Raw genomic sequence first — 13,329 nt, forward strand, 5'->3', positions numbered from 1 at the left:
CGAGCCATCTAGGGGCAGACGCTGAAGTGAAGAACTATGCGCTAGAGGCCCTTTCACGACCATCTGTACTCAAAACTCCCTTGTGCCTTTCAGGGCCTTTCCTATTTATATTCATTCTATTCACCCCACCCCCAGAAAGATCTTGAGGTTTGCTGACTCGAAACCTTTGGAAAGCCAAGACACTCCCCTGTAATTCAGGTTCACCTTCACGTCAGATCACAGTGCGGGACGACAATCCCACCGGAACAAGGCACTGAGGTTTCTTAGCCTCCGGGGTTGGCCAGCACCAAAAGGAGACCGTCCCGTAACTGTGAATCGATGGGGGACTTGCCTCTGGGAAATCCTAATTCTGAATTCTTATCCTGATACTGGCCACTGAGGGAGATGGGGGGCAAGAAAGAGAATGAGGAGGAGAGAGAAGTTCGGAGGAAATGGGAAAGAAAAAATGAGAAAAAACAACACTCTGTCATAGGCTGTGTGGACTGTCCTTTTTCGGATTAAAATGCAAGAAGGGGTATTTGGCTGCCCTCTATTGGCAATAAAATCAAGATATGCATTTCCTTGGAAAAAGCCGAGCTGCTTTTGCTCACAAGGTTGAATCCTAACGTCAGGCGGGGAATCTTGAGGACCTTCCTTCCTTCTTCCTCTCCCGTCGGGCCCTTCTCCAGCCGGGAGAGGGTGAAGAGTCCTGCAGGGTGGCCCACGACCGGCTCTCTTACACCGGCCTGCCGGGGCCAGCGTGGCCAAATGGAAAGGGCACAAGGCCGGGAGTCTGCCGACCGCTCGCCGGGTGACCTTAGGCAAGTCGCTTCATTTCTCTGTGAGGATCCTGAGGGAGCGCAGGTGAACAGCTCTTCTCCGCTCAGTGGACCCTGGCAGGACCAGAGTAAGGGGACTCACTGTCCAGGGGCTTATGTTATTGGAGATTCCTCAGCCTCCCGAATGGAGAAGGGGTCAAGGGAAGTCTCAGTGGCAGGGGGATGAGGCTGCTCTTTCCTTTTTTACGGTGTCTGTTAAACGCTTACTACGTATCAAACACCGTCCTAAGCGATGGGGTAGATCCAAGTTAATTAGGTAGGACCCGGTCCCATGGGACTCACGGTCTAAATAGGAGGGAGAACAGGAGAAATGAGGCACAGAGAAGTGGCTCACTCAAGGTCACACGGTAGACAAGTGGCAGAACCAGGATTAGAACCCAGGTCCTTCTGACTCCCAGGCCTGTGCTCTGGCCACTAGGCCACGCTGCTTCTCATTTATCATGACCCCCGTCTCATACTGGTTTTGTGTTCCATCTTTTCTTATCTATCAGCGACGCTTCCCCTCTTCCCTCCCCGCCCCTTCATTCTTAGACTGAGGGGTCCCTTGGGGGGCCAAGGTCCGTGTCTAGTTTTCATCCATTTAGTTTTCATTCTCTGTGCTTACTACGGCGCGTTGCACACGGTAGGTGCTTAATAAATACTACTACTACTAATGATCTCTGTTAATCAGAGAAATGAAGGCGACGAAGTGATGGGGAGATATTTTCTAACATCCTGCCCAATGGGAGAGCCCACACAATTCAAGTTTCTATCTTGGTGTGGGAATAAAAAGACAGCTGCTACAATCGAGCTGACTTACATTTTTCAAGATGAAATCCCTCCCACCCCCGATAATCAGCAGCAACAGAATTACCATAGTTACTTCATTCCACTCCGCCTGGATTGAGTCGGTAGGCCAAACTCCTATTTGAACCCGATTAGGTCAGGGTTTTGGACCTGGGTTTGCTTTCTGTAGATCCCAAAAGGGAGGCAGGGGACTTGGCTAGTTTCAAGACTCTCGTCCCACCGGGGTTACGGTTTTCGGATTCCATGAATCTTTTGAGATTAAGCGTAGCTACTGCATCAGACACTTGACCCTATCCCCGTTTCAGTCTAATACAGGCTCAAGACGCAGGTTGATGCAGGAGACATTAAGAAGGAAAGGAAAGCCCCTCTAGGCTGTAACCTCGTTACGGGCCGGGAATGTGACTGCTTATTGCCATTCTGTACTCTCCCAAACGCTGTGTACAGTGCTTTGCACACAGTAAAGTCCTGGAGAAATACGCCTGAATGAATGGGCAGTGGACCGTGTCTGCTAATTCACCTCCCAGAGACACGGTCCACGGCAGAGAACTGCCGGAATAAAAGACTCTATTCGTTTTTTTCAAGGAAATACAACTAGCCAAAATCTGCACGTTATCCAGCAATGCGCTTACCATCAGTGTTTTCAAATGCCCGAGGATGAAGAGGCTATACTTGGCTCGGGTAATGGTAACGTTCAGTCGCTGCAAACTCGACAGAAACCTACAGAATAAAACAAAGTTGCAGGATTCTTCACATTTAAAAAGTTTGCTTCGACTCTAGTACAACCAAGCAACAGTCTAACTCCTTCCTCCCTCACTCTTTGCAGCCACTTTCCCGCTCTTTATTACCCTTCTACTTGCAACTAATTTCCCCTAGCTGACACGGGGTTCTCTCTTCTAAGACTCCCAGGAGTCGCCCTCCAAACTCCGACGCAAGGAGCAGCCTCGTTTCGCCCCTGAGGATTTTCCGACTTACGAGATGTTTCTGGATAGTCAGTTCCGCCACGGCGTGGCCTTCCGCTACACCGTGGGGTAGAGAGCAACGGCAAAACCGGGGAGGGTCTTCCGATGACGTGGGTCCGTCCGGATCGGACGTGATGCGGTGTGAGAAGAAAAGACCGCGAGCGTGGCCGTTGGACAGGCGGTGAGGACCGCGACTCGTGTTTTTCTTTAGATGGCGTCCCGCGAGAACGCTACCCTTGCATGATAGGAGAGCGGACCGTTTTGACCGCACTCGTCAGCGCCGTTAACGGTTCGAGCCTTTCTTTCCTTCTGATCCCTCCCTGAAGCTAATTTGGAGCCGGTTAAAGTTTCCCGGCTCGTTAGTCCCGGCGAAAGGAGCCGCGGCCACTCATCCACCGAAGATGAAAGGCGGTGGAAGCTTCGGTTCCTCCCCGTGACCTGGATCAAAGCACCTGTCCAGCAACTGGGGAGCACCACCTGTTGAAGTGGGAGAGCAGCGCTCGCTCCTTGGCCTCTCTACTCAGAACTGCCAGCAAAGTTACCAACCGCGGGGTGTCCATCTGGTCTACAACAATTGAACAGATTTCAAACCACCGTAGAGCTGCCTATTTATTTCAGAAACTAATATGAGCAAGATATGACACTGCAGGTGAATAAGGGAAAACCATTCATCTTGCCCCTTGCGCCCTCTATTCCTCTGAGTACTTTTTACCGATCGCTGATTTTAGAGAAGGAAAGGACGCGAGCACATTCCGAAACAAGTCAGGACACCCAGATCTCCTGCAACACGGGATCTGTATCCCTGCAGGGCCCCATATTACGGAAACCTCGTATTTAGGAGGCTATTTCTAAGTGTGCTACCTTTTCTTCCGACACTGGGTCACGCTGTATCTAGTCAGTTGCGCCTTGTGAAAAGAACGTTCCCTAATTCTCCGCTGAATGCTATCCAAACTGTGTAGTGAAAACACACGTTCTTGCAAATGTCTATCTGTAATGCCTCGCGGGTCTCGGCTTGGGGTTCTAGGAATGGCCCCGTCTCTTGTCGTGACCACCTGTTTTTTGGGTTTCCGGCCAGAAGAAACTGCAAAGAACCCGGACTGTGTAAAATGGGGCTTGCGTCTCTTATCCCTGTGGGCCAGGGTTCCGTTGCCGCTGTCTGGGTCTTTCCCCCTGCTCTGGAGTCAGGGTCTCTTCTAGGGTTCTGAACAGCCACCCGTTGGCAACAGGAGCACCTCTCTCTATTTTGGCAACAGAGTTTAAACACTTTTCTGTTTGCAACTCTGTGGTTCGCGGCAAGGGCTGAGAATGAAATCCTATGAGACCCAAGGATCTATCAGTGTTCCCTGTAAATATCCTAGTGGAAAGAGCACGGGCCTGGGAATCAGGGGACCTGGGTTCGAATCCCGGCTCCGCCACGTCTGCTGGGCGTGTCACTTCACCGGGCCTCAGTTACCTCATCTGTAAAATGGGGATGAAGGCTGTGAGCCCCATATGGGACAGGGACTGTGTCCAACTTCAATATTTTGTACTTATCCCAGCGCTTCCAAGAGTGCTTGGCATGTAAAAAGCGCTTAATAAATACCATAATTACTATCATTGCCATAAAAATTCAATACGATTCTGTTCCGGTGTGTAATAGAAACAACTCTCAGCAGCCAATTTTACCCCACCCCCTAAGGACTTGATATCATACCATCTTCAGCCCCGCAGCGCTTTTGTACGTATCCTTACACTCCATTTCCCCTAGCCGAAATTTATTTCAATGCCTGTCTCCCCATTTAGACGGTAAGTTCCTTGTGGGTGTGACCGTATCTGCCGACTTAATTGATCTGTACTCTCCCAAGTGCTCAGTTCAGAGTTCTGCACCCAACAGGTGCTCAATAAATGCCATTGACTGAGATACGTCCAATCTTTCTAAACGCTGCTTTAAGGAAAACTCACACGTTAATAGTTACCCATGCCCGATGCTGCCCATGGGCGCGTAACTGTTTTTTCCGACATTGTGTTGTGCTGCAGGTAAGCAGGTTTGCTGTCAGAACAACTGTACTCTCCCAAGCCCTTAGTACAGTGCTCTGCACATAGTAAACGCTTAATAAAAACGACTGACTGAAGTACTGTCCATGTATAAGAGAGAGACAATTAGTGAGGGCTGAAAAAGCTAATCATGCTGGTTGGTTTGTTTTTTTTTTTAGCTTTACGTTCTCCAAAACCTAGAGTAAGGTGAACTCAAAAACACAAAAAAGGTGCTCCTCAGAGGAAGGTGGTCAAACAGAAAAAGCAAAAAGGAACACATACCCGATGTCTTGGGTGGAGTTTGCTCTAACACAGGTAACAATAATGCAGTCCTTCTGGCGACCTTGGAATCCATCAACGGTGTCAATCTCCCCCAATCTGGGTACAAAAGAGAAAGTGTGCGTGATTCAAGGGGTACAACGATATTTAAAACTTAATTTATATTAAAACACATTTGGATTATATGGGGACTGTGAAATGAGTTAAAGATTCCAAAAATGGCACCCTAATCAAACCTGCGAAGAGGTGGTCATCCGGCTTTAACACGTGATGTAGCTGAAGCACAAGAGAAGCAGTATGGCCTAGTGGAAAACTGCACGGGCCCGGGAGTTAGAGGACCTGGGTTCTAATCCCAGCTCTGCCACATGTCTACTGGGGCAAGTCTCTTCACTTCTCTGTGCCTCAGTTACCTCATCTGTAATATGCCGATTAATCCTCCTCCGTCCTAAACTGTGAGCTCCGGTTGGGACAGGGACCGTGTCCAACCTAATTATCTTGCAGCACCCCAGGGGTTAAATGACTTACTTAAAAAAAGAAATAAATCAAAACTGGGTTGGAACCCATACTGACGCCCACTTCGATGTCCACAACCAGGATGAAATGATCTCCCTCGGCCCCAAAAAACCTGTAAGTCATTTAGCATTTCAATATTAGCTCCTTAATAAAGCTTACTACTCCAAGGTCACATAGGTACCCTACAGCTCCATTGCTGTTCGTGGAAGTACATTATGGGAACACTGTTGTGATGTGGAAGCCCAGGAGTGGACAGCAATAAAAACCACTTTAGGCTTCTCCTGGAGTGCATCTGAATGTCAAATAATGATAATATCAATAATAATGGAATTTCAAGTGCTCACTATGTGCCAGGTCCCGTACTAAGCGCTGGGGTGGTTACAAGCAAATCGAGATGGACCTTGCCCAATGTGGGGCTCGAAGTCTTAATCTTCACTTTAAAGGAATTGAGGCACAGAGAAGTAAAGTTACACAGAAGATAACTGGCAGAGCTGGGATTGGAACCCATGACCTTCTGACTCCCAGGCCCTGGTGCTCTATCCACTATGCCATGCTGCTTCCTCTGTGTCAAAGAAGTGGCTCAAATGGGCCCCACCTAGATCCCCTGTACCTCCAAATCTCCTAGATGTAGGTAAGAAAATGTATGCAAAAGCATTTAAAATTGGGCCATCTGCCAATGGGAGCTTGGAGTGGCGGGGGCTCTCAGCGGCTTTTTGGAGATTTCTTGGAATGATCTTTGGTCATGTCTTTTATGGGTTGGGGGGAGACAAATGAGGGACAACCAACAAAATGGTTGCCAATTAAGATATCATGACAACTCCCCCGTCCCCCCCAAAAAACCCAACCCATAACCAGTGCAGAAAACACTGGAAGAGAACTATAAAATTCCTACATTCTGTAACCATTCTTCTTATAGCTCAGTTGTTGGTTCAGGATAATGAGTGTTGCTTTGGGGGATCAGACGACCTGGATTCTAGTCCCAGTTCTACCTGGAAGGGCTCCGCCATCTGTGGTGAACATTATGACCAAAGAACAATATAGGGCATTCCACAAGTGGATAGGCCCAGCAAGAAGCCTGAAAAATATCACTGGCTAACGTGAGCGACAAAGTCTGCAGCAGCTGTCCAGGGAATCGCTTCCAGGTCACAATGCTGCGGCCTGGCGTCGGGTGTCTTTGCATACATTTCTCACAATGAGCTGCCCCCTCGCCTGCCTACACGGTCGGAACGTGACCGGCAGGGAATGGTGGGAGTGCTGCTGCGCAGACCACTAGTGTTATAATCCTCTCCTCCACCGAGGTTCGCGGACCTAGCGTCAGGACTGGGGCTCATCTGCTGTTCTAGACGAGAGATTCCATCACTCACTGCTGGGCTCTGTCATAACGTCGTTAGCGGCTCATCCTCGTCATCTGGACTCCGAAAGAGAGGCCAAGTGCCCTGGTAATCAGATCATTTACCTGCTTTTTTCAAACTCCTTATCCAATTCATATTGAATCATCTTCTTCTGCGACTTGTAAGGTGTGATTATACCGATGTTCCGAGAAGTAATATCCTTCTCTTTATCTTTAATCATCTTAATCAACTCAATCACTAGCTTTATTTCCTGGAAATTAAAATAGGATCTAAAAGAGAAATGAAATAAAGACAATACACTAAAGTGATTGCTATTTATTGGTTCCTTCCCACTTCAAACTACATTAAGTGCCACTCATACGATAATGAAGAATGAGAGAAGGTGCACTTTGCTAGTCTGCTGTACCATATAAGGAGAGCAGTGTCACTTCACCCTTCGAGCCAGGACTAAGTTCACAATGAATCACAAACTTCACAACTGCTCAGCCACCTAAGTATTGGTGCCAGTATCGACAGAAGTAGTGGTGATAACAGTATTTACTCACCTACTGTTGCACAGCATTGTACTAAGCAATGGGGGAAAAAAAAATTCACAAAATACACAGATGAAAATTTGATTCTGGGACAACCCCCATAATCCACTCAGCAGGGGCTCAAAATCCACGAATGAAGCTGGGAGAAAAGGTTGGCAATGGACAAATATCACCAAAAACAAAGACAGAGAAAATCCAAAAGAGCAATGATAGGACAGTGTAGTTAGAGGAGCAGAATTTAGGGCGCCTGAGGCTCTAGAGTCCGACTATCCATCTGTCAGAGCCACAGCCTTCCCAACGCTTTAAAAGTTGAAAGGGCCTCGTTTCGCTGGTGTCTCCTCCCTCTCCTTGGATTGAAACAAGGGCTGACGTGAAGTCCCAAAGGTGTGGGGGACTGAGGAGCTCCTCTTTCAGACTGCAAGCCTTGGCAGTCTGGCTTTCCCCGCCTCCTCTCCATGGACTGCCCCTCTCTAAGGACACCAGTGACCTCCTCCTTGCCAAATCCAACAGACATTACTCCGTCCTAATCCCCCTAGACCTCTCAACAGCCTCTGACACCGTGCACAATCCCCTTCAACTGGAAACACCAACTAATCTTGGCTTCACCGATACTGTCCTCTCTTGGTTCTCTTTCACCTCTCTGTCCGTGACTCCTCCTCTGCCTCCCACCCATAATCTTTTTGGGGGAAGGGGAGGTGTCCCCCATGGCTCAATTCTGGGTCCCCTTTTCTTTTCCATTTACGCCGACTCGCTTGGAAAAAATCATCTACTCCCAAGGCCAGCACTACCATATTTAGGCGGATGACTCAAATCTACCTCTCTCCTTCTTTGCAGTCTCACATTTCCTCCTGCCTTTAGGACATGTCTACTTGGATGACTCACCTACACCTCAAACCCGAGAGGTCCAAAACTGAACTCAACGGCCATCCCAAACCCTCTCCTCCCACCGACTTTCCCTGTTGACAACAGTGTAGACTGTAAGCTCCTTGTGGGCAGAAATCATGACTACTTTCAAAGCTGTGTATTGTTATGTATTCAATTCGATGGTATTCACTGAGCACTCGGTGAGCAGAGAACCGTACTAAGTGCTTGGGAGAGTACAATATAATACAGACACATTCCCTGCCCCAAATGAGCATATTATACTTTCCCAAGTGCTGAGAACAGTGCCTTGCACTCGGGAAGTGCTCAATAACTACTACTAATTCATTATTCGACAATACTAGCAACCTTCGTCTCACAAGCTTGGCACTTCGGCATTATCCTGGACTCATCTTGACTCTTCATCCTGCATGCTCAGCCGGACACCGCATCCTGTCAGTTGTATCTTCACAAAATCTCCAGAATCTGCTGCTTCCTCTTCAACCAAAGTATTACGCCAATCTAAGGACTTGTCATTACCTGCCTCAACAGCTTCCTAGCTGACCCCTGCTTCCACCCTCCCCCCTACCAGGCCTCACCTCGTTCTGCCGCCCACATCATTTTTCTAAAAACAAAACCAAAAAACCCCCTAAACTTCAAAGATTGCTCATCCATCTCCATATCAGGCGGCAGCTCCTCACCCTCGGCTTTACCCATCCTTGCTTCACTCCCACCTCGATCCAGTCCGTACATTTCGCTCTTACACCAGCCTACTCACCGTGTCTCCATCTTGTCTCTCACGGCCGACCCCTTGCTCACTCCCTCCCTCCTGCCTGGAACTCCCACTTTCTTCGTATCTGATAAGCCACCACTCTCCCATCTTCAAAGTCCCACTAAAATCATACCTCCTCCAAAAAGTCTTCCTTGACTAATCCCTTATCTTCCCACTCTATTTCCCTCCTTTCAGCATCACCTATACCCTTAAGTCCATACCCACTAAGCACTCCGGCACTCACTCCACCCCCGGAGTCCATGTATATGCATTATCAACTGCGGAGTTAACTGTTTATTCTGATTACTAAAATTTTTGAATATTTCTGCATCTCCCCCATTAACGCTCTAAGTCCTTTGTGGCAGGAATGTGTCACGTGGATCTCGTCAGTCAGCAGTGTTTACTGAGCGTTTAATCTATGTGGAGCATTGTACTATGCACTTGGGAGAGCACAATATAGCAACAAGACATATTCCCTGCCCACAGTGAGCTTACGGTATAGAGGGGGAGGCAGAATATAAATTACAGATATGTATATAAGAGCTGTGGGGGCTGGGAGCGGGGATGAAAGAAAGGGAGCAAGACAGAGCGACGCAGAAGGGAGGAAAGGAGGGAAGGCCTCTTGGAGGAGATATGCCTTTAAAAAGACTCTGAAGATGGGGAGAGTAATTGTCTGTCGGCCTCTTTCGTGTGCTCGCTATAGGATATTGCATCCAACTGATTCTCTTTCCCTCTTCAAAACCTTACTTAAAAATCACCTCCTCCAAGAGGCCTTCCCAGACTGAGCTCCTCTTCCCCCTCTACTCCCTCTGCCATCCCCCCTTTACCTCTCCGCAGCTAAAGCCTCATTTTCCCCTTTTCCCTCTGTTCCTCCACCTCTCCCTTCCCCTCCCCACAGCGCTGTACTCGTCCGCTCGACTGTATATATTTTCGTTACCCTATTTATTTTGTTAATGAATTGTACATCGCCTCGATTCTATTTAGTTGCCATTGTTTTTACGAGATGTTCTTCCCCTTGGCGCTGTTTAGTGCCATTGTTCTCGTCTGTCCGTCTCCCCCGATTAGACTGTAAGCCCGTCAAACGGCAGGGACCGTCTCTATCTGTTGCCGACTTGTTCATCCCAAGCGCTTAGTACAGTGCTCTGCACATAGTAAGCGCTCAATAAATACTATTGAATGAATGAATGAATGGATGCTCAGCAACCTGTTACTGACAGGGAACAGTTTCAGCCGGCAGGTAGCATGGAAAACCAGGGGCTCTAACTATAGCCACCCTGGTTTCCCCACAACAAAACACTGCTATTTTTGGACACCGACAACCAACACGCTTTGGCTTCCAACTCCTCTGCTTCAATCTTTGGGTTCATTCGGGGTCAATCGCCTCAGAGATTCAGAAAAAGATCCTTTGATTTAATGGAAATCTGTGGCCTCGAAAAGGACACCCTGCACACAACTGCCTAGGGACTAAACTAATACTTCTATAAAGAGGATTTTTCTAGAGGGTGAAAAGAAGAATCCTCCTGAGGCTGCAGCTTCAGAGTGAACTGGCAGCCCAACTCCCACTCGAGGAAGCAGCAGACTAACCCCACCACTGGGGAGGTATGTACTAATCAATCATCCGTATTTATTGCATTCACTGAGCACTTACCATGTGCACAGCACTGCACTAAGCATTTGGGAGAATGCAATAGACATGTTCCCTAACCACAAAGAGCTCAGCTCTGGGAGGCAATTTTAACTTCCCCCCCGATTTTTGTGAATATTCTACAGCTTATCCACGGCCTGGGTTAACCTAGGAATAACTCTGAGGTCAGGGAGGCAAGTGGAAAGGCCAACTGGTCTTTGAGATCCTTCTCAACCCCATTTTTTTTTTCCACTTGTGGGGGTGTTGCATCACACTTCCTCTCAATCCTAAAGCGGAAGAAACCTTGAGATCATTCTGTTCAGCCTTCTGCCTCCAGGCAAATGAATATTCCGTCCAGGATCATTCATTCCCAGTTCTTTCTTGGAGAACAGTAGGGGGATGGGGAATTCACAAATCTCAGTCCGTCCCGGGATTTTTTTCCACCATTGCATTTAAGAAGCTGTACCTTATATTCAACCAAATTCTCTCCGGCTTCAGTATAAATCTATTTCTTTTTGTTTGGCTTTTGTGGCTTTCAAAATCACCTGGTCAGAATCCCCTTCATATATTTAAAGGCAACTTTCTCTAGTTCTTGGTTCTACCCCCTCCCCTGCTCAGGCACTTCTTTCTCTCCCTTGCATCCTCCTCTTCCCCCGGTTTTACCACACCAAACCCTCCACTCAGATCAAATGAATGTGTCTCCAGGAATGAATGAATGAAGCCCCCTTTTTCCTCTGCTCCTCCTCCCCTATCCAGGAGGGATGTCTGTTTCCCTCCTTCTAGACTGTGAGCCCGTTGTTGGGTAAGGACTGTATTTGTTGCTGAATTGTACTTTCCAAGCTCTTAGTACAATACTCTACACACAGTAAGCGCTCAGTAAATAGGACTGAATGAATGAATCAGTCAATCACTATCTGTTGAGTGCTTACTGTATGCAGAACACTTTACTAAGCACCTGGGAGAGTATAGAGTTGGTAGACAGGTTCCCCGTCCACAATGACAGAGTCTAGAGGGGGAGAGACATTAATATAAATAAGTTTATTTATTAATCCTACCAGCTGCCTCAACACTCACAAACGTATGTTTGCTATCTGGTCACATGTAACTATTATTTATAACTAGTTGTCCTCACTATGGCACATCTGATTCTACCTTCTTTAAGAAAACTTGCTTCTTTTCATTCCATCGTATTTACTGAGCGCTTACCGCGTGCAGAGCACTGTACTAAGTTCCACAAGTATCTAATACAGTACTCTTTACAAAGTAACTGCTAAATCCATATAATTGATAAAGCTACTGCTAGAACCGGGCTACCCCTTTCTACAGCATAAAAATCACGATTAGACGGGAGCAGGGAGAACTGTTCATTTAGTCTTGAACTTTAATAGCTGCTGCTGACATTTAACTCTATCTGCAGATTGACATTTTGCTACACTGAAAACTCCCCTCTCAGGATGGCAACGGGAGAGTTCCCAGGACTCTAGCAGTCTCGGCTATAGGAGGGGAGAGTCAAGCAGAGGCCTATCCGTTTCATTCCTAGCTTGGGCAGTGGCTAGAGAGCGGAAGGCAACAAGTCCAATCCCCCCCCCCCCGTGCTGGGCAGCAGCGGCACGGGACAGAGTCGAGGGCGGAGACTCAAGTTGGCTGCGCCGCAGGAGGCAGTGGTAAACCGTTCCGGTATTTTGGCCAACTAAACTCTATGGATACACTACCAGAATGACTGCGGATGGAGATGGGGCGTTCTGCGAGAGATGTGCCCGTGGATTTCCAATGTGAAAGACAAGACATTGAAAACAGAAAGCTTACTCGTGCTCCCGCCGCTCCAGCCCGTCTTCCACATCAAACACAAGGTAAGGCAGGAACGGCCAGTCCAGTGAACAGCGGGCCTCTTCGGTCGCTCTGTAAAGGGTAACCGGCCACTGTTAGGATGCAGGAACGTGATTAACCAGAGCCAATTTTTTTACTGCCTTTTCCCCTTTACAGGTCGACCAGGAGTACCAACAGCTTCAAAGGCAAGACATTACCGCGTCAGCCTCCGTGCCGACCTCCCGGCCTCCTCTCTCCCCACTTCAGTCCACAATTCGCTCTGCTGCCCAGATCATTTTTCTACAAAAACGTACAGGGGACATCATCCCACTCCAAAAAACTCCAGTGGTTGCCCTTTCATCTCTGCATCCAACAGACACTTCTCATCGTTGGCTTTAAAGCACCACCTCGCCTGGCTTCTCCCCTACTATAAACCAGCCTGCACACTTCGCTCTTCTAATGCTATCCTTCTCATTGTGCCTCAATCTCACCTAGCTCGCCACAGACCCCTCGCCCACGTCCTGTCTCTGGCTCAGCGTGCCCACCCCGACCCCAAATCTGACATATAATTACTCTCTCCCTCTTCAAAGCCTTACTGAAAACACATCACCTCTAGGAGGCCTTGCCTGACTAAGCTCCCCATTTCCTCTTCTCCTTCTCCCTGTGTTGCCCTGACTTGCTCCTATCGTTCTTCCCCCCTCCCAGCCCCACAGTACTTATATACATATCTGTAATATATGTATTTATATTAGTGTCTGTCTCCCCCGCTCTAGACTATAAGCTTGTTGTGGGCAGGGAATGTGTCCGTTTATTGTCATACTGTTCTCTCCCGAGTGCTTAGTACAGTACTCTGCACACAGTAAGCGCTCAATAAATACAACTGAATGAATAAATTCATTCCCCTGTATGGTTTCCCATTGATCAAGGCTGTAATCTAGTAAACTACTGCAAAAGTTATGACTCTTCTAACAAAAGCACTAAAGAAGAGAGGAAAGTTAATACCTACACAAAGA

General features: G+C 47.9%; 1 protein-coding gene across 2 annotated transcripts in view; it reads right to left on the reverse strand.

Annotated features, from left to right (window-relative positions):
• The window catches only part of SETX (senataxin), a 70,675-nt gene that overhangs the window by 1,952 nt on the left and 55,394 nt on the right, over positions 1–13,329 (reverse strand). Inside the window, exons 21-24 of one of the 2 annotated variants that reach the window (XM_029063101.2) lie at positions 12,317–12,409; positions 6,825–6,989; positions 4,859–4,954; positions 2,234–2,321 (exon numbers count right to left, since the gene is read on the reverse strand). In XM_029063101.2, coding sequence (XP_028918934.1) covers positions 2,234–2,321; positions 4,859–4,954; positions 6,825–6,989; positions 12,317–12,409 — 442 coding nt within the window. The remainder of the gene's footprint in view (positions 1–2,233; positions 2,322–4,858; positions 4,955–6,824; positions 6,990–12,316; positions 12,410–13,329) is intronic. The other variant, XM_029063103.2, reaches the window with a different exon arrangement.

The sequence above is a fragment of the Ornithorhynchus anatinus genome, chromosome 4, assembly GCF_004115215.2.
Source record: "Ornithorhynchus anatinus isolate Pmale09 chromosome 4, mOrnAna1.pri.v4, whole genome shotgun sequence".
Taxonomy (NCBI): Eukaryota; Metazoa; Chordata; class Mammalia; order Monotremata; family Ornithorhynchidae; genus Ornithorhynchus; species Ornithorhynchus anatinus.